The sequence below is a fragment of the Ciona intestinalis genome, unplaced genomic scaffold (assembly GCF_000224145.3).
Source record: "Ciona intestinalis unplaced genomic scaffold, KH HT001247.1, whole genome shotgun sequence".
In the NCBI taxonomy this organism is placed as follows: domain Eukaryota; kingdom Metazoa; phylum Chordata; class Ascidiacea; order Phlebobranchia; family Cionidae; genus Ciona; species Ciona intestinalis.
This window is the reverse complement of record NW_004191568.1, coordinates 1-18,422: the sequence shown is the minus strand read 5'-3', so window position 1 is coordinate 18,422 and position 18,422 is coordinate 1. Positions and strand designations below refer to the sequence as shown.

The 18,422-nt window shown below is 36.5% G+C and overlaps 3 protein-coding genes across 4 annotated transcripts; 1 reads left to right on the top strand and 2 right to left on the bottom strand.

The window, feature by feature from the left end:
• Positions 1-1,152: 1,152 nt before the first annotated feature.
• Positions 1,153-12,412, top strand: LOC100183152 (DAP3-binding cell death enhancer 1; the record flags this gene model as incomplete). The annotated part of the gene is given in 8 exon segments (XM_009863775.1): positions 1,153-1,244; positions 1,690-1,816; positions 2,329-2,464; positions 2,732-2,874; positions 3,225-3,374; positions 3,779-3,874; positions 4,512-4,674; positions 11,391-12,412. Coding segments are annotated over 8 exon segments (1,233 nt in total), but the record flags the coding sequence as incomplete, so codon positions are not given.
• Positions 5,116-11,354, bottom strand: LOC108950988 (G-protein coupled receptor 15-like). 2 transcript variants are annotated; one of them, XM_026840415.1, is made up of 8 exons: positions 9,579-11,354; positions 9,302-9,502; positions 8,542-8,745; positions 7,793-8,176; positions 7,170-7,355; positions 6,708-6,814; positions 6,334-6,491; positions 5,116-5,889 (listed from the first exon to the last, which is right to left on the bottom strand). In XM_026840415.1, the coding sequence occupies exons 2-8, from the start codon at positions 9,366-9,368 to the stop codon at positions 5,739-5,741; spliced, it is 1,257 nt and encodes a 418-aa protein (XP_026696216.1). In that variant the 5' UTR covers positions 9,369-9,502; positions 9,579-11,354; the 3' UTR covers positions 5,116-5,738. The 2 variants fall into 2 exon arrangements, with proteins under 2 accessions (XP_026696216.1, XP_018672846.1); XM_018817301.2 differs by having other exon boundaries at positions 9,302-11,354.
• A 313-nt stretch (positions 12,413-12,725) lies between the features above and the next one.
• Positions 12,726-15,203, bottom strand: LOC100185513 (lysozyme g-like). Its single transcript, XM_002122530.4, has 5 exons — positions 15,031-15,203; positions 14,725-14,811; positions 14,351-14,464; positions 13,540-13,625; positions 12,726-13,132 (listed from the first exon to the last, which is right to left on the bottom strand). The coding sequence occupies exons 1-5, from the start codon at positions 15,095-15,097 to the stop codon at positions 12,857-12,859; spliced, it is 630 nt and encodes a 209-aa protein (XP_002122566.1). The 5' UTR covers positions 15,098-15,203; the 3' UTR covers positions 12,726-12,856.
• Positions 15,204-18,422: the final 3,219 nt, after the last annotated feature.

Sequence of the window (18,422 nt, the reverse complement as noted above, 5' to 3'; positions counted from 1 at the left end):
TAATAGTTTTTTACCCAGCCTGGCCAACCGGCCCTATGTAATTTTTTTAGTTTTTTACCAAACCTGGCCGGCCCCCGACCTTATGTAATCTTATTAATTTTTTTGCTACTAAGGTGACCGACCGACCGACCTAATTATATTTAGTCGTAAGTTTGTTGAGGTCAGGTCAGGGCAGTATATAATCTTGTGTATTAGTAATTTTTTTCAAATACGGGGTAAGCACCAGAAAAGACTTCTCCTGGTTACAGTTATTGCGGTTCATTTAATAGTCTTATTGGCCAGTTAACAAGGTCAGACTTGGAAGCTACATCCCTGCATGCAAAGAAAACAACAAAGCTTGCGATAAATTTAAATTAGGTGAAGAAGCTTATAGGAAGTTTAACAGTGCTGATCGACAATTAATTGATTTTGTTCAGACAGATTTCTCTCTGTTAGCTCCGATTGTGAAGTATATATTTCTAGCAAAGAAGGGTTCACCATCTACTATGGCTCCAAAAGGACCTAAGGACTGGGCCACTATTCGAAAGATAAATACTGCCCAGGCCAGTAAGCCGGTCAGGTCCGAAGCTAGTATAAGTACTGTTGCACCTTCATTTGAGGAGTCATTAGTAGAGTTGACAGCAGACGAGGTGGACGAGATATTAAGAGTTGAAGAAGAGTTTTATATGCAGAAGAATATGGATTTAGAAGTTAATACGATTCAGGGACCGACAGGCCAGCAGATGGAACAATTCTTGTGTTCCAGGTCACAGTCTCAGGAGCGCATGCTATTAGACGAACCTGAAGACCAGGTCAGAGCTAAAAGATTAAAATCGGCCGGTCAGGACATGGGTGTCTGTGGTGTCCCTGCTGCTCCCGGTTAAGACATGGGGGGCCTGCTGCTCCTGGTCAGGACATGGGGGCCCTGCTGCTCCCAGTGGTCTGGACAGTCTCCATAGAATTAAAAAGGCCAATCAACTGTGAAAAAGGAGAGGGCTCATGTAGTTCTACAATAATACTGCAACTGCTAGAAAAATATTCCATATTTAACTTTTCAATAAAAACAAATCGGATTATTCTAGGATCAAAACTGCTTATTAGAATTTACATTCAATAGTAGCCCGTTTAATGAACATAAATTGTATTAACTATGAACGTTATTGATCCTACCAGATGGTCCGAAGCAAGCACAATCATGACACCTTACAACAACCCTCGGTTATTAAGGATATTTTCTCTAAAGTTTCAACTTCAAATTTTCCAAGGTTTGTTGCTTATAAAATATTACTTTAAAAAATTGTTCTGTATTTTGCCATGCAAATATATATAAATTTATAACATAATCTAATTGCCCAAAAACATATAGATATAAATATATAGCTTTAAGCATACATTATGTTAATTTTTCCAGCAAGTATGATTTACCGATTTGGTGAATTACTACTAAATTTCAAGGAAATTTCCTTGACAAGTGTTAATTTATATTTGTATAAAAACGAAGAACCTAGCGCTATCTGTTTTCCCCGCATAGCTATGTTAGTTTCTGTGTATTTCTGTGTATACTTCTTATTAAATTATGAACACATTGACTTTTGTATATAGTACGAACAATACTATCGACTATGTGCATTAAATTTGGACACTTGAATTTCTATACAACACTACCCACCCCCTTATTTATAAGTTGTATCAAACTTTTCACTCTTCCAGACAACGTAGTCATATTGCCAATGCAGCTGGTTGTGAAGATAAAGGAAAGCAACCTGTACTTGTGGTTCGTACAACTGGAGGAAGTCACTTTGAAGACTTTGTTACAAATGAACATACGCATAGTAATGTGAGTTTTGTGAAAAATTGAAAGTGTATAAATCGGTAGCACCCTGGGTGTTGGGGTAATAGGGCAATCCTGGCCTAAATCTAAGGACCCATGGCATACAACACTGCAGGACCTCACCAACATGGAATAAAATATAATGTTACCATTTTTGGTATGTACCATTTTTGGCCAATCAGTATTATTTCTTTTCATAATGTTAACCACATGCATAGTTAAATACATGTCCTGATTTCGTACTTTAATACCATTTTGGCCATTCTATTCTATGTTGGTGAGGTCCTGCTGTGTGGCATGCCATGGGACATAGGTTTTAAGGATTAGCTATTTACACCTTTTTGGCTATTTGATTTAGTATTATTTCTGTCTGTAGTGTTAATTTATATTTACAATTTACATACATATGTCCTAAGTTGTCATATTAACAAATTGTTTCAAAATTTGTCTGAACTCCAAATCAGATTCAGCTTTACTCAACAGAGGCCTGTTCAAATATTAACCAAATCTATCCGTAGCAAAAATGCGTTCATTTCGAAACGAAAGGAACTGAGAGGAAAACCCCACCAAGTGATCAAATAGTATCCGAAGAAGATTTGGAAGAATTTGTTCAATCCACGCAACATGCAGTTGGAATGTCATATAATGTTCAAGGTTGGAAGAATAACATGCCCTTTATTTATCTCTCGAACATGATATTAAAGATATCTTATTTGAACAACGAAGGGAATCATGAATAAAATGTGTGGGAGAGTGTTGAATAAAAAGGGTGGCTGTTGCACCCAAGTTTAATAAGTAAGATACAAGTTTCAAATAGTTGTTCTTATTGCATTTTATTGGAAAAAATATTTCTTACAAATTAATTGGAACAGTTTTGACAAAATTTTCACAAAGATTGAACACCCCACTATATATTTTCAGGCTTGAACCACGTCAAGGCAGGTGAATATAAAGCAGCTTTAAAATGCTTTGAGCAAGGCAGTGAAGAAGGTCTTAGTAAAGCCCAGTTTAACCTTGCTTTGTGTCATCAACTTGGTAAAGGTACCAAAGTAGACATGGATAAGGTTGGTACTTGTATATTTTGAAAAAATTGGAAATTGCTGATATGTATTTCAGACTTTTTTAATTATTTTTTTTGATGTTTGTTTTATTATTGTTTTTTTTTATATATAGTAGGGTGGCGGAAGATGGGACATCATTTCATTCTGTTTTTGTCCCATTTAGTAGTAAACAAAAAAACATTAAAAGAATAAATATACTCTTTCTTCTTTACGAGACCCATAGACCACTGTTGTTAATTGTTTAAAACACGATCAGGATATTTGGATATCATGTGCTAAAGGTGTCCCGTCTTTCCCCACCCCACCATGTACATTTTTATCTTTTTTAAACATGGTTTTGATTAATTTGGCAGGCTGTTCACTATTACAAGCGTGCTGCATTACAAGAACATGAATCAGCGCAATACAACTTAGCTCTTATACTTCTTGAAGAAGATAATAAAGTTAAAGTAGCCCATGGACTTCATTTGCTAGAAAAAGTTGCTCTCAAAGGCAATGTTCAGGTGAGAAAACAATAATTGCTATTAAGTCGAAAAATTCAGATTCTGTTTGAATAAGAGACTGACGACGCTATTTCGTTTAAATAAATAGCTCTTGTATTAACTTATACATACAATTTGTTGCACTTGGTTTTTGTCTGTTACGTATTCTTGGCACTGGGTTTTGACAGTATACAGACAAATCCTATATTTTTATTCTTGATTTACTAAAAACAGGAAACTTTTGTGTCATGACGTTAAATTAAACTATCTTTGGCCGCTGCCAGGTCTTTTGATACCTTTTAGCAGTTAATTATTTGTTTCTCTTTAATTATTTAAATTCTTATTTATTTTATTATTTGTTTATTTTTTAATTTATATATATATATATATATATTATATTATTTTTTTATTTTGTTTTCCCGCAGGCCCAATCATATCTAGGAAGTTTCTTAGCCCAACCAGGTGTTCACTGCAACAGGAAGAAAGCTGTTCACATGTTTCAAATGGCAGCCAATAGCGGGGTAAGTTGGGTTAAATGTATGTTAGTGTTTATGGGGTAGAAACAGCTGGTTTATTTTGATAGTTTGTGTATCATGCTAAACAGTGTTGCGCAATTTTTGAGGTGCTCTGTTTTATCTGTAAGATTTTATGCGCTAATGCCAGAAATTTTCTTATTTAAGACTAAAAAAGACCAATTTGGGCCTAAAACCAATAATTGGAAAATCAACCAAATATTAGGACCATGTTACAGGAAATGTAAAGGGCAAATTCTACATACCATTTGGCATTTGATTCTATTCTAGTTTAGGCTGTGGGTTTTCTAGCGCGTATTATATTGTGGTTCAAATTAAATATGTTAATCACTTTCCTATGTTAATTTTTGTATCTTGCCGAAATGTTGAAAAGTTTTGTGGCACCTGTTTTGATTTTACTTGTATTAAAAGTATAGATTTTAATTCACTAGCTTTTGGTATCCTTACAAGGGAATAATACTAATTATCTTTAATCTTACATTACAATAAAAAGACTAAAAAGGCCAATTTTGTCATATCTACAATTGAGAAAATAGACTTCTTTACCGTGTAATGTATTTGAAACCAAGTAAACCATGTCAACCAGCTTCCCATCCACTTATATTGATTGTCTCTCCTAATATAGGATGCCCTTTCTACGTACCATCTCGCTGAGTGCTATGAGCATGGCTTAGGAGATTTAAAGGTCAACTCATCACAAGCGTTTCAACTTTACGCGACTGCTGCTCAGCTTGGGAATACTGACGCTCACTTCAAAATGGCTTGCATGCTTTACAATGGTTGTGAAGGTAATTGGATGAATGAATAGTTGTTTGAAATATATGAACAAAATGGTTGTATGAAGTAGGTTATAAAAAAATATAAACTATAATGCATCATATATAAATATATATATAATTTAATGGCCATCATTTTTTTTGTAAACCTCAAGTCTGAAACATTGAACTTTTGTTCTATTCTACATGGGTGAAGTCCCACACTATGGGTCTTGGGTGTTAGACTAGAGTTGTCCCATTTTCACAAATCGGTAGAATTTCTATTCCATGTTGACATGGTCTCTGTATTTAAAATGCTCAGTACAATAGCACAAGTCCAAAACATGCTAAATGCAATAACAGAATATAGAGGTTCCCATGTTTAGCGCGCACACAGTCCGTGGTGTAGCCAGAAAAAAAGGTAGTGTGTTTCACAAAAAAGGGTTAAGATTTTTTTTATAAATATTTCTTTTTAAGGGAGGAGCTGCCGCCCCCGAAACACCCCTCTTGCTCCGCCACACACACGCAGTATTAGCAAGTCAGTAACAGTGGAACAGTCTACCAGCGTATATGTTACAGGCACATAATAGGGAAACAGTTAAACATGCTTAAAAACAGTAATACAACAGTTGGTTAAAAAGTTAGTGTTCTATAAGAGGGATCTGGTGCTACAAAAATGTAACAGAAAAAAAGTTCTACAGATTGTATACCATAAGAGAGATAATTCGCCTAAATGGCATCGTCAGTCTCCTATTCAAATAGAATATTATTACAGTTACTTTGTCATATAACCCTGAGAATAAATATAAGAATTGGTAAAGTACCAGTTGATTACATACTGATTGAAACACCTATTCTTGTCTAAGCGGTAAAAAATGGCTGATATGTAGTAGGGTGGGGGAAGATAGGACATCTTTTTATTCTATTTTCTCGTCCCAGGTGGCAGTAAACAAAAAAAAAACACTTAAAAAATGTAAAACTGTTTCCTCACAAATCCCATAAACAGTTGTTAATTGTTTAAAACTCGATCGGGATATTTGGATACCATGTGCTAAAGATGTCCCGTCTTCCCCCAACCCTACTATATTCAAATGTCTTCACAAGTTTGTGCTGTGTTGATGTCTGTCGTCTACGTAATGTGGATTAATCTGAGATACCGGTAGTCGTTGTCCAACTGGGTTACCGACGTTTCCATGAGTTGTAAGGCGGGTGCGAGCCGTTTTTGTGCTTGCTTGGTACACCATGAAACTAAAATCAAATAGGTTTCTGTTAGAATGGCATTTTTACTTTCAAGTGAGGTCATTTTAAAAGCCCACCAATAGCACTGGCTACTTTTTATTATACAAAAAAAAATCATGTTCAAAATTTAATTTTAAAAACCGTTTTTGAGTTTTGGGAAAATGCACACCGTTTATTTGGCTCAATAATGTACATCTGTTAGAGCATTAATATTGTATGATAGTGAATACACATTACATCATTGTAGGATCCAAAGGTGACGAAATGATAAACACGGAGCATTTTATGTCAAGTAATCGCTATTTAAAGCGCTTCCAGTTCTCTAACTGTCACACTTTAGACGCTATCAATCTTAACAACGAACACCAGATGCTATCAGTGCTAAATGAACTGTGGGTGACCTTGTTCATTTTGAATGCAAGCGCCTAAAATACAGCAGAAACAAGTCCAAACCTGCTCTGTCCTTGCTTTATAAACACCCAAGCTGCTTTAGATTTTTCCCAAAACCTCTTGCTTGAAAGCGAGTATAGAATCGGGTTAATAGCACTGTTCGACCAAGCCATCATTGTCACTATTGTTTCAATAACAATACAACTGTTCTTGTACGGAACCTGTGAACGGGATTTCAAATATACTGAGTTAACAAAAGGCTGCATACAAATGTTAAATCCGTTTCGTAGTTGTCTTACAAAGGTGCATTACGACAATTTCGGAGCGTACATACACTGCAACACCATACTAAATAGCATATGGAAGCGTTTTAGTTCAGTTTTGTTGTACATGGTCATGGAATCCTACAAAAAGCCCTCTGTTTTCTTGAAGTTTACCTTTTGTCCGGGTGGTAACGTAAGAAGTTTCCAAGTTTGAAACGGCCCCCAACTTAATATGAAGACTCCCACTAATAGAGCAACCATGCGCGCTACTTGATGCTGATCTACAAGTAATGTGTGCCAGTTATTCATATTCGTATCATGCGGCAATTTTAAACTGTTCCAACGTCCGGAAGTCGTACTACACACAGTACTTTTGCTGTTAAAAATGTTCCGCAAAGAGAAGTGGGCAATGTCAGTTAACAACATGCAGATAAATGAAAGATTCCTCAGTACCGACGCTTTTTAAAAGAGCATTTCAATTTGCTTAATAAAGAAGTCAGTTTGGACATTTGGAAATGGATAACATTTAAAAATGTGCAGATATACGAAAAAAATGTATAGCCTTTCATTGAGAATTCAAGTGCGTGTCTTCTGGATATGTTGTGAACTTTTGGGGCCTAAAGATGTTTAACTCACCTTGTGCCTTGGTGCTGCTTTGTATATGTCGTGTCATCACTGCTTTTATGATGGCTGAGTAACAGAATATGATGCATAGTATCGGTATTACGAAGAACAAAGCAAAGTTACTGTATTCCCAGCCAACATACCAAACAGAATGCTGCAACTCCGTAAACTTACAGAAGTTATCACGCTGCAAGATTTCTGTAGAAAAATAATTGTAATTATTCATTTAGTGTTCGTTTTTTACTTTGAGATGATCAGTATGTGGTAAAACGAACTTTGGAAAACTGAAGACGAAAAGATTATTTTTGCATCAGTTATCTAGCATAATGAAGCGACACAATTAAGTACTAGATATCTCACGCACTCATGCGCGCATGCACCTAAGAATACACAAGCCGTTTTTATGGATCTTTCAACAGTATCGACCTGTTTTGAATCTGTTGTATGCAAATACTTCTACTTTTAAACCATTTGTCAGATTTCAGTATCTTCTATTATACTTTCAACAAAGTAGCAATATGAACCGCATTTGGCTGTTTCAGTTCAAACGCATTTTGTCACATTATTTTTGGGGGTATAAATCTTTATATCTTTTAAACTTGATTGGGCATAATGAACAAACTGTTAAACCTTACCATCACTTGAGCTGTTGTTTTCGTTAACAACACCCAAAACTTCTGCCGCTCCAAAATCTAATCCTGAAGACTCCAAGGGCTCGCTAAGGTTTCCTATATCCATTGACCCATAGATATCATACAGATCTTTATCGGATACGAAGTCAGACTCGTACCCTGGAAACTGTAGCACGCATTCCTTTTTGACAGTATCGACATTCGCAAATACAAGAATCGGCACCGCAGCTGCGATACTGAGCAGCCAAAGTACAATACACGTCATGATAGCGTTTTTCCTGGTTCTGTATTCCCTCGATCGCATGGAAAATACGATGCCAAGGTAACGGTCCACACTCATCATCGTAAGGAACAGTATGGAAGCTCGGAAGTTAATGTATTTGATTGCTGTGTTTGGAAATATATGACCAGCGTTAAAGAGTGGATAAAATGAAGATTCAATGTTTTATTTCTAAAAGCAACGTATAGCTGTCAAAGACGAGGTCACACTGGTCCCATTGTTTCACAGGAAAGGCCTAGGTGTTGGGGTAATGAGCCAAATGTGGCCTAAACCCCATAGGTCCTTGGCAAGAACCTCTCCCACAAAGAACAAAACAACAAAATACATCTGTATGTCGAAACTCATACGTTGAAAAAATCCTATACATCCACTTTAAGTCCTAATTCTCACGAAAATGGGATGAAAACCAAAATGGCTTTGTTGCCCAACTTGTAGTACCCTATGTGACGTTTACATTTGCATCACATCTCACCTTCTATAACTTTACACATCCCCACCCCGTATATCCAACCATCTGTAAGTATAGCGGGCATATACAGAGGCAGCACCACAAGGAACAATAGATCAGCAATAGCAAGATTCACAACAAACGAATTCGCCACTGTTCGGTTCCTATGGCAACGTTCCCAAATCGAAATCACAACTATGACAAATGTATTGGCAATAATTCCAACTCCTGTTCAACAAAAAGAAATTATTATACAAATACAGTATACTAAAAAAACTTAAAAAACGGAACATTAAGAATCGAAAAAAATTGAAAAAAAACGTAATCCGGTAAATTAACTTTCTTTTACAAATGCAAAAAAACAGAAAATAATTTCAAAACTTCCGTTTTTAGTTGGAAAAGGAAAACTATATTTTTTAGGCTGATTCTATCGAGTTTGGACTCCGTCAGTACATTACTTTAATTAAAACTAAGAACCATATTAATAAATCGTAGTTAAAGGTCGATTTCAAACAAAGACAAATTGTAAATGATCTGGCAACTCACTTCAGAACTCTATCTGACTGTTGAAATATAGTAGAGTGGGGGAAAACGGGACACCTTTAGCATATAATATCCAAATATCCTGATCGTGTTTTAAACAATTAACAACAGTCTATGGAAGCCGCGTGGACACGGTTTTATAATTCTTTGAATGCTCTTTGTTTACTACCAAATGGCACAAGAAAATAGAATAAATAGGTGTCCCATCTCCCCCCTTCCTACTACATGTTGTTCAGCTTACCTGCTAATAATGGAAAGATGATATTTTGAGCGTCATGGATTCTTTTCTTCATTACTTCCCCCTCCATCTTTAAATGTGATCTTGATGCTCCAATTAGACCTATTGGTTCTATTCCTTGATTGAGATTTGAGACCACGTCTTCTAACCGTAAAAAAATCACGAATCTGACCCTGATCTGGTGCTCATACAGTTTGGACGATTCTTGTGTAAAGAAATACAGTCAGGATCTGGTGCTACGAAACGCAACAGACAATAATCATCAAATCGTCGTACTCACTTCTAAGGTTTATTCGGCCACATTTTAGGCCTCTGTATAGAAAACAACCTAAACGGTTTAAATTATAAAAGTTGTGCAACTCAGTTTTAAACCTAAGTCTGACACCCAAAAGTCTTTAATAGTTTCTGTTCAAATCTCAAACTGAATGTCTATTCTGTTTCTAAAGCGATATATATACGGAGTTCCCTAACGGAAGGAACTGGGTTTAACCCTGTGGTCACTAATGGTAGATTGGTAGGCCTACATCCAAGTACAAAGCAAGCAGTATTTAATGTATAGGGTGTACTTGCTTTGTAAAGCATATATATCAAGTACAACCCTACTTAACCTAAGACACTGTTAAAGTTAAATTGATAGAAATTGGACGCTGAATAAGTGGAAACGACTGCATGACGTCAAAGTTAGCGTCCCTCGTCTATATGCATAACGATCGCCTTTCATCTACAGTCTAATGCGTTGGCAGCGGTTTTTATTACATGTTACTTCAATTACTGGCATTTACCGATATAAATATGACACCACTGAGAAACAAATCACTTTAATTTGATTTTATAACTGAACAATAAAATCTCAATTTACAATAAATATGACATTTCTGAAAAACCTCTTTTTATATGATTTCATAAATAAACAATAAAATCTCTCTCTTCTATTTTACACTTAATCAATGTACAGGAAATTTTCATTTTTGACCCCAAACCGCAAACCCACGTAAATCTATCCTCGTTTACCACACAATACGATAACATGGTTTCTATACCTTACACCATTACAGTCCCCCCACCCCCTACGTTATCTGCTAACCGCAAAACCAACTACTACCCATATACCCACTAACCCTTCCCCCTTAACTACCAACCTCTAACACTTTCCACCAGCATAACGCAGTAAAACGTACGGGAGAATTCATCACGAGTGCAATTACGCAAAACTGTTAGACTAGAAGTACAACTCTCATACCTCGCACCAAACCTCATTAGAAATCCAAGTTTCTTGGAAAACACTTGTTCTTTCCCGTCATTCATTACATTCATGCATTTTACTTTTATAAACAACTAGATCGTTAAGCAAACGTATAACAAATGTCGCCAGCCACACGTTAAAGCTACCACCGTCCATCTATGTTGGCCGGAAGGCAGAAACTAATTTGTCTTGTGTCTGTATCGATCCAGTAATCCAACAATTACAAGAAAAGTTTAAAATCTGCTTTGGTTACTAAGTTCTTTTGACGGCCAGTTTGACAACATGAGTGTTAGGCTACAGCGAGTTTCTAAATTATAAATAGCATTCGTATACGTTCTTAAGAACGAGATTTGCTTTTGTCAAAACAACTATAGTTTTATATACCAGCCAACATTATTTCGTGAAACATATTTTTGAACTTGAAAACAAAAACGTCTTAACCCTGAATTGTTGAATGTTTGGAATTTCTGTCTGTTTAAAATCGGTTGTCTGCCAATAATTTGACTTCCAAAACTTTAACCAGATTTCAGTCTACTGTTCTATCGCTTTCAACAACAAAATCACCACGTTTGGCTGTTCTCAACTGAACGCTTTTTTCTACAATATTTTTTGGCGTACTCGTTTTCACTACTCATAAATAAAAAATTTAATGTACACTTAAAAGTATACCAGCGGTTAGGTAAATGTTCCTTTATGCACAGCCTGTTTTCATGGATGCTAAAATGTACTGAAAACTCTTTTTTTTCTGTACTTCGTATGTTGATCTCAATGTTTTCAAATTTTATTAATTTGTAAAATCTTTTCTCTTTGCTCAAAATAATTTCTTTTATACAACCTTTCAACTTACAGGGGTGGAGCGTAATACACAACTAGCAGAAGAGATGTTACAAGAAACTGCGAGCAAAGGACATCGACTCTCTGCTTTGAAACTGTGGGAAATTAAGCTCGAGAGACGCCGCGAAAACGAAAAGAAAAAGCTGGCCTTGCTTCTCGCCGACTTCCGACCTTACGACAGTTTATCCACCTTAATCGTTCCCGAGTACAAACAACCGATGCGGCGAAACTCTCACAAGTTCAACAACACGACTGTTAGCGACACAGATGGAGCACCGAACACTTTTCACAGAGTAGCCAGTTGCCCAACTACATTATTACACAACATAGCAAAACGTTGACTTTTCTACATGTTGGAACATACTTCTTTAACCAATATATACAATGTAATGCCGCGACTAATCCTTTATGGTTGCCAACAAAGTCCTTACGTGTGGTCCTAATTAATTCATGTTTTTCTATCATACGAATACGTATGGATTTCCATTGTATTGTAAACGAATATGAATCGCTGTACAGCTTTCCTTTTATATGTCAAGTTACCGGAAAACCGTAAAATATCCACGCTAGTTAAACCAGTGATTCACTTTCACAAAAACCTTTTTTTTGTCCCAAACATGTATTGCGATTTTCTTATAAACCGACAGTATTTACCCAAATCCTGAAAAATATTGACCCCTTTCTTTTTTTCAATTTCAAAGGTGTTTTTTAAACCCATGTTAAAAACCATGGACAAAACAGTCTCTTATAATGCGAATCCTGCCATTAGCATTAAATATTGCCTTTGCACTAACCGCCATATCCCCGGTTAATAAGCGACATGATTTATCGTATTCTATCTATAGCGATGCATTAACCCCCTGGGAGTTTATGTCTCGTCTTCTTGTTTATTATAAGCTTGAAATTGTGGATTAAATTCATCTGTCAACTTTATGTCCCTACAGTTCAAACTTGAATGTCCTTGTTCCAAAATGACGTTGTTTTTATTTTCTTTCCTGCTTAATTTGCGGTGTTCATGTGAAAGTAAAATATAAAAGTAATTCGTGGTTTTATTTTAAAGGTATAAAGAGCCATAGACATCAGTTTTAAATAGTTTGAAACATCTCGTTCTCTGGTCTGGTTTATTGTTAAGGAAAACAAGAGTTACTTCAAACTGTACAATCGGCGCATATTTACTAAGTAAGCGCTCAATATTGTATTTCACTTGATAATGTATGTTAATAGCATCAAATATAGTAGGGTGGGGAAGATGGGGCACACTTTCATTCTACTTTCCCGTCCCATTTGGTAGTAAACAAAGAACATTCAAAGAATTATAAAACCGTATCCTTACGACTTTCATAGACCGTTGTTAATTGTTTAAAACAGGTTCAGGATATTTGGATATTATGTGTTAAAGGTGTCTTACCCCACCCTACTATACAACTTATTATTGTACAATCTCGGTTAAGTAAGAAGCGTTTACATACAGCTGTAAGCAATTATTTGAATCCCCTCGCCCTGAATGCCTGGGCTCTTGCGATCACGTCATTCGAGTAATCATTATTAGTTGTCCCCACGTCGGTATTAGCTACCGTGTCGACGTCATCAACGCCAACGTTGTAAGCTGCTATTCCGCCTTGTAGCTGCTGTTCCTTCGTCCAAGTTGGATGCTTGTTTTGAACTGCTTTTATTAAATCAACTAAGATTTGTGTAGCTTGCTTTATGTGTTCTTCACTGTACGGACCACCTTTAGGGACATGAGAACGTTTGTCTACCTGTAAAAGGATTTGGTAAGTACTCGTATTTTTCAGCCATTAAACTTAATTTAACGCAATGGTCGTTGGTTGATTTCAACACTCTTATATATAGTAGAGTGGGGGAAGATGGGACACCTTTTCATTCTATTTTCTCGTCCCATTCAGTGGTAAACAAAAGAACATTCAAAGAATTATAAAACTGTATCTTCACGACTACCATAGACCGTTGTTAATTGTTTAAAACACGATCAGGATATGTAGATAATATGTGCTAAAGGTGTCCCATCTTCCCCCAGCATAATATATTTAAAAAGTACGTGTTACAGGTGTTCTGTTTCATATACATCTTGAGCCAGCTTACGAGTTACCATGTAACTTTGTGGGTGATATATTTGGTTCACTTTTTGTTGAAAGTGATGTTATACCTGCATCAAACCAAAACCATTGCCCGACTTTCCGAAACCGTTTTTATCCAGACCATTGCCCCCGCGAGTCTCCCGGCTCATAATACCTGAAACGTGTTGTATAAATTACCAGCGGGCTCAGTCAGAGTAAATCTAATATATCGTAATGCATAGTAGGCTGGTCAGGTGTACCGTTAGCACCCAAGCTGTACCTTTAGCATCTATAAGGTGTACCGTTCGCACCTTTATATTGAAAAGTGGTGTACCGTTAGCACCTAAGTTTATATTTCATGGTCGTGTTTTTAACAATTAACAACGCCCTTTTTATACTCTTAGAGATGCGGCTATATACTGCTTATAGTAGAGTCGGGGAAGATGGGACGCCTTTTTATTCTATTTTCTTGTACCATTTGGTAGTAAACAAAAATATAGACTCCCATATAGACCTTTGATAATTGTTTAAACACGGTCAGTATATTTGGATATTTTGTTCTAAAGGTGTCTCATCTTCCTCCACCCTACTATATATTATATTCTTTATATATGCGGTTTACCACCAATTAAGGCGAGAAAAAGCCTTTTTTTCAATTGGGGCGAGAAAAAGCCTTTTTTTAAAGAACATTTATAGAATTATAAAACCGTATCCTCACGACTATAGACTGTTGTTAATTGTTTAAACACATTAGGCGGGAAAAGGAATAAAACCTTTCTCATCTTACTCCACCCTACTAGATGGGTGGGCCGAGGAAATAAGGATTTTACTTATAGTATCTATAGTGAAACAGTGCTGGTATACAATATCCGGTTTTCGTCATAAATTTAAACAGAATACCTGCAATAATAGCGGGATCCACTTTACATTGAGCGGCGGCCTTTAGGATTATTTTTTTGTATTTCTCCACTCGGCATAAATCGGTCAAAGCTAGTTTTCTTGATGCAGCAACACCTAGAAAACGAAAAAAATACTAAACATATATTAATAATTAGGGTGAGGGAAGACGTGACAGCTTTAGTAGATAACATCCAAATATCCTGATCCTGTTTTAAACATTTAACAACAGTTTATAGAATTCGTGAAAAAACGTGTTTATAAATCATTAAAATTTTTTGTTTGTTACCAAATTGGACGAGAAAATAAAATAAAAACGTGTCCCATTTTCCCTCCTCCCTACATATACGTTAGAAGTTTCCTTTCCTTTTACAAACCTTTATAAGTCAGCTTGTCCTGTTGGGCAGTCGCCTGTGAAGCCCCTGTTGGTTTTATTTTCCCAATGTCGCCATATTCTCCTGTAACTGTTAAGAACATGTTTACGGTTGCAAAATAAATGAAATAATTTTTTAAAGCGTTGCTTTTATTAAGCTCCGTGATTTTTCTTAGACTGATCCCAGATTGAAACTATGCTTTCGGAAAGGCGTATTCGTTTATTCTTAAAATACATTGCGGCAGCTCACTATCTGATGGCCAAATCAGTATAACTAACTAAACGTTGTGAAAATAAATGTTAAACTTACGGTCGGCTGTTAACCCTTTGTTCCATAAAGAAAGTAGGAAAAGTGCGTGCAGCAAATAAACACGCATCTCTATACTGTATATATATATATATATACAGTCTGAGGTATAGTTTTAAATTCAGTAACGTCTGTAATGCAACTGTCTTTGAGGTAAATGTATCTGTTGCAAAACAGCAGGTTTGTATTTTTCGATCTCAACGGAAACTTCATCGCTTTAACAATGCGATTCACGACAGGCGAAACTCCACGTAAGCTTTGTTAAGCCTCGCTTACGAGAAAAACAGGATGCTTGGAGCAATTCACGATCTGTAGCTGATACACGCTTCCACGTAACTGCATATTGCCATAAACAGGTGCAACCTGCTGTGTGCAGCCCATCATCGTTGGCGTGTTTCAACTTAAATATCTTGCAATTGTCTTAAAAAATAGGTAGTTATTTTAACTGGTAATACTGTTGTGAAACTATGTGGGGTAAGATGGGATACCGTTACCACATAATATCCCATATTTTCTAATCGTGTTTTTAACAAAAAAACAACGCATTTTAGAGTCGTGATAATCCGGTTAGATATGTATTCCATTGTTTTTGTTTACCATAATGTACGATAAAGAAGAATGGCAACATGAACCATCTTACCCCAATCTATACCATGTTGTACTTTTGTTTAAGAACCGCAAAATTTATGCTAAATATTTATAAAAAAAGTGATTAAAATTCAAGTGTAAACATTTAACTGTTTTATTAAATACCTTTTGTTTGATTTAATGACCAATAATCGGTTACGACCAAATAGCATTGTCGTCTTCAATGCGTTCCAGCGCTGTGAACAATAAATAGTTACAACGTCATAAATACTCTGTGACGTCACAGAGAAATGCCGCGGAATTTCAAGTCAAGGAACAATCAACAGTAGAGCCGCGGGCGGCACAACATAACTGTGCGACTCAATTTAGAAGCAGACAGTTCACCATGCAGTGGTGTAAGCTGCGGTGAAGCGTGTCGTTATGGCCCGCTAACTTTCTACAGGGCTACGGTCTTGTTACGCTGAGATAAGGGTAGTGTTAACATGGCATAGCCGAGCGCTGGAAGAATTTTGACGAAATGTTGATTTGTATTATTCAGTGATACTCGCGTACCTTTACCGTTGCAGGTTTTAGTAGAAAATTTGAGTTAGACGGATGTAGTGAGCTAATTCTCAATGATATGGTTTGTTTGCTGCTCGTACCGTTAATGACTGTAGGTTGATCATTACGTAATGTAGGTTCGCATAATGTGTGGCGGAAAACTTATTTCAGACCGTTTTCTAGGCAGAAAGCGTAGTCGTTATATAATAATGTTGATGACTTTTATCTGTCTCCTCGATTACGGTAGCGCAGATTGGAAAATATCTTAAACGAAAAGACAGGATATAGCGGCGAAACGAAGTCGTTAAAACACGCTTGCATTCACATTTAATTGGAAAAAATTAAAGCCTTTTAACCTGATTTAAACAAACCTAAATATCTAAGTTATTTCAGTTGCATTGCATTGTTGGGTTATAATATAAAATGGATGAATGCGTTGCATACGAGGATTACCATCCAGGGCATTTCCATCTTCGTATTCATATCAACGATGAAAGGACCCAACGTGCTGATGACGTCGTTGATGACGCAACTATTAGTTCCGATGACGTCGAGCGGTAGGTCAAGTTTGGAACTATGACGTAATGATAGTGAATGCAACCCGCTGAGGGACCTGTAATTAGTTAGATTAGAAGTCCAGACGCTTTGAAATAATGCGATATATTCAGTCTGTATTTACGTGGGTATAGCATATCGTGTAGACCTATGGTTCTCAAACTTTTTACTTCAGTTATTATTAATGCGACGGATGCGCTTGCTTTTTGGCAACGAGTTGTTCAATGTCTGGTAAAGTACTACAATCGGCACAATTTTTCTGTCCCATCAACTAACGTGAATTTTGATTGGTAGCTCATTTACCCTCTAAATACAAAGAATTTACCCCCAGGGGTAAATTTACCCAAGTTTAAGAAACGCTAGTGTAGACTGTAAGTGTTTTCCAAAACGCATAGATTATCGTATATATGTTTATGCTATGTTTATTGGTCCAATTTCCTAGGTTTGAACCGATTTCCTATGACCACATGGTTGCGGATAAACTGCCAAAACTAAAACGATTTCCGTTACGACCGAGCATAAACAAAGCAATTGTCCTGACCTATTAGCTTGTCTGACTGGTTTATACAAAATAACTGACATTTGACAGTGAATGTTAATTATTACCGTACATTCTACTACCCGCCAAAGCTATACGGGTAGATTTGTATTACAACTTAGAATCAACAAATACATGGTAGCTGTGTATGTACGAGTCGCTTGTACAATTTCAGCTGTTTGTATAACACTATAGTAAGATGGGATACGTGTAAAGGTGGCTGTACACAGTATCCGGAATTCGTCCCCCCCGTTTTTTTTTGTCCGGATTTCGCTACCGCATGCGCAACTCGGTAATGGGTTTGCATACGACTTCGCATGCCGGATACTGTGTACAGNCACCTTAACACAGATTTCCTAATATATAACGACTATCGTTTTCCGGGCGCGCGGGGATAAAGTAAGTTATTCAAATGGAACAAGAAAAGACAATAAAAACATGTACCTCTACCCCAGCCTACTACATGCTATGGTGTATGTAAAAAACTATGGCTGTGTATATATGAGCATACCGTCAATTTAACTCTGTTGTTTTAGACGTGAGGAATCTTACGCCAACGCCCGTCTTCGTGATCTCACTTTCCGGTACGAAACTTTGAAATCGGATCTAAGAGACGAAGACATTCCAGATTATTCCGCCTCGCTTAATTTGATGGGCGTAAGTACATAGAGATTATGTTTATTATTTCATATATACGTGTATTTATAAGTAGGCGTATAAGTATAAGCCCATTTCAGTAATCTGTTAAAAGAATTTAAACAGAAAGTGCGCCCTAGGCTAAAGTGCGCTGTGGTATATAGTTTGCCACGGGCAAAGTGTTATGGCTCCACATGAACAATTTTATTCTCAATTTTAATGTGGGTGTAATATTTCTATTATAGCCAGGGAGTAAGTAATGTCTGGATATAGAGACTATAACTGTATTCCCATGTAGGCGGTATATAACTACAAGAAATGCAGTTAGCTTGAATGGATGTATACCTTGATTTTATGGATCTCGCTGTTTAGTGTAGCAATGACAGTCCTTATAACACGGGTGTTCTGTTTCATACACCTCGTGCCAGGTTAGAAGTTTAACGTATATAACTTTGTAGCTAAATATACATGTATAAAGTCACTCAATGCAATTACTGAGCAAACTAGTTTTGCTACTCTTTAAACGCACACGCACACT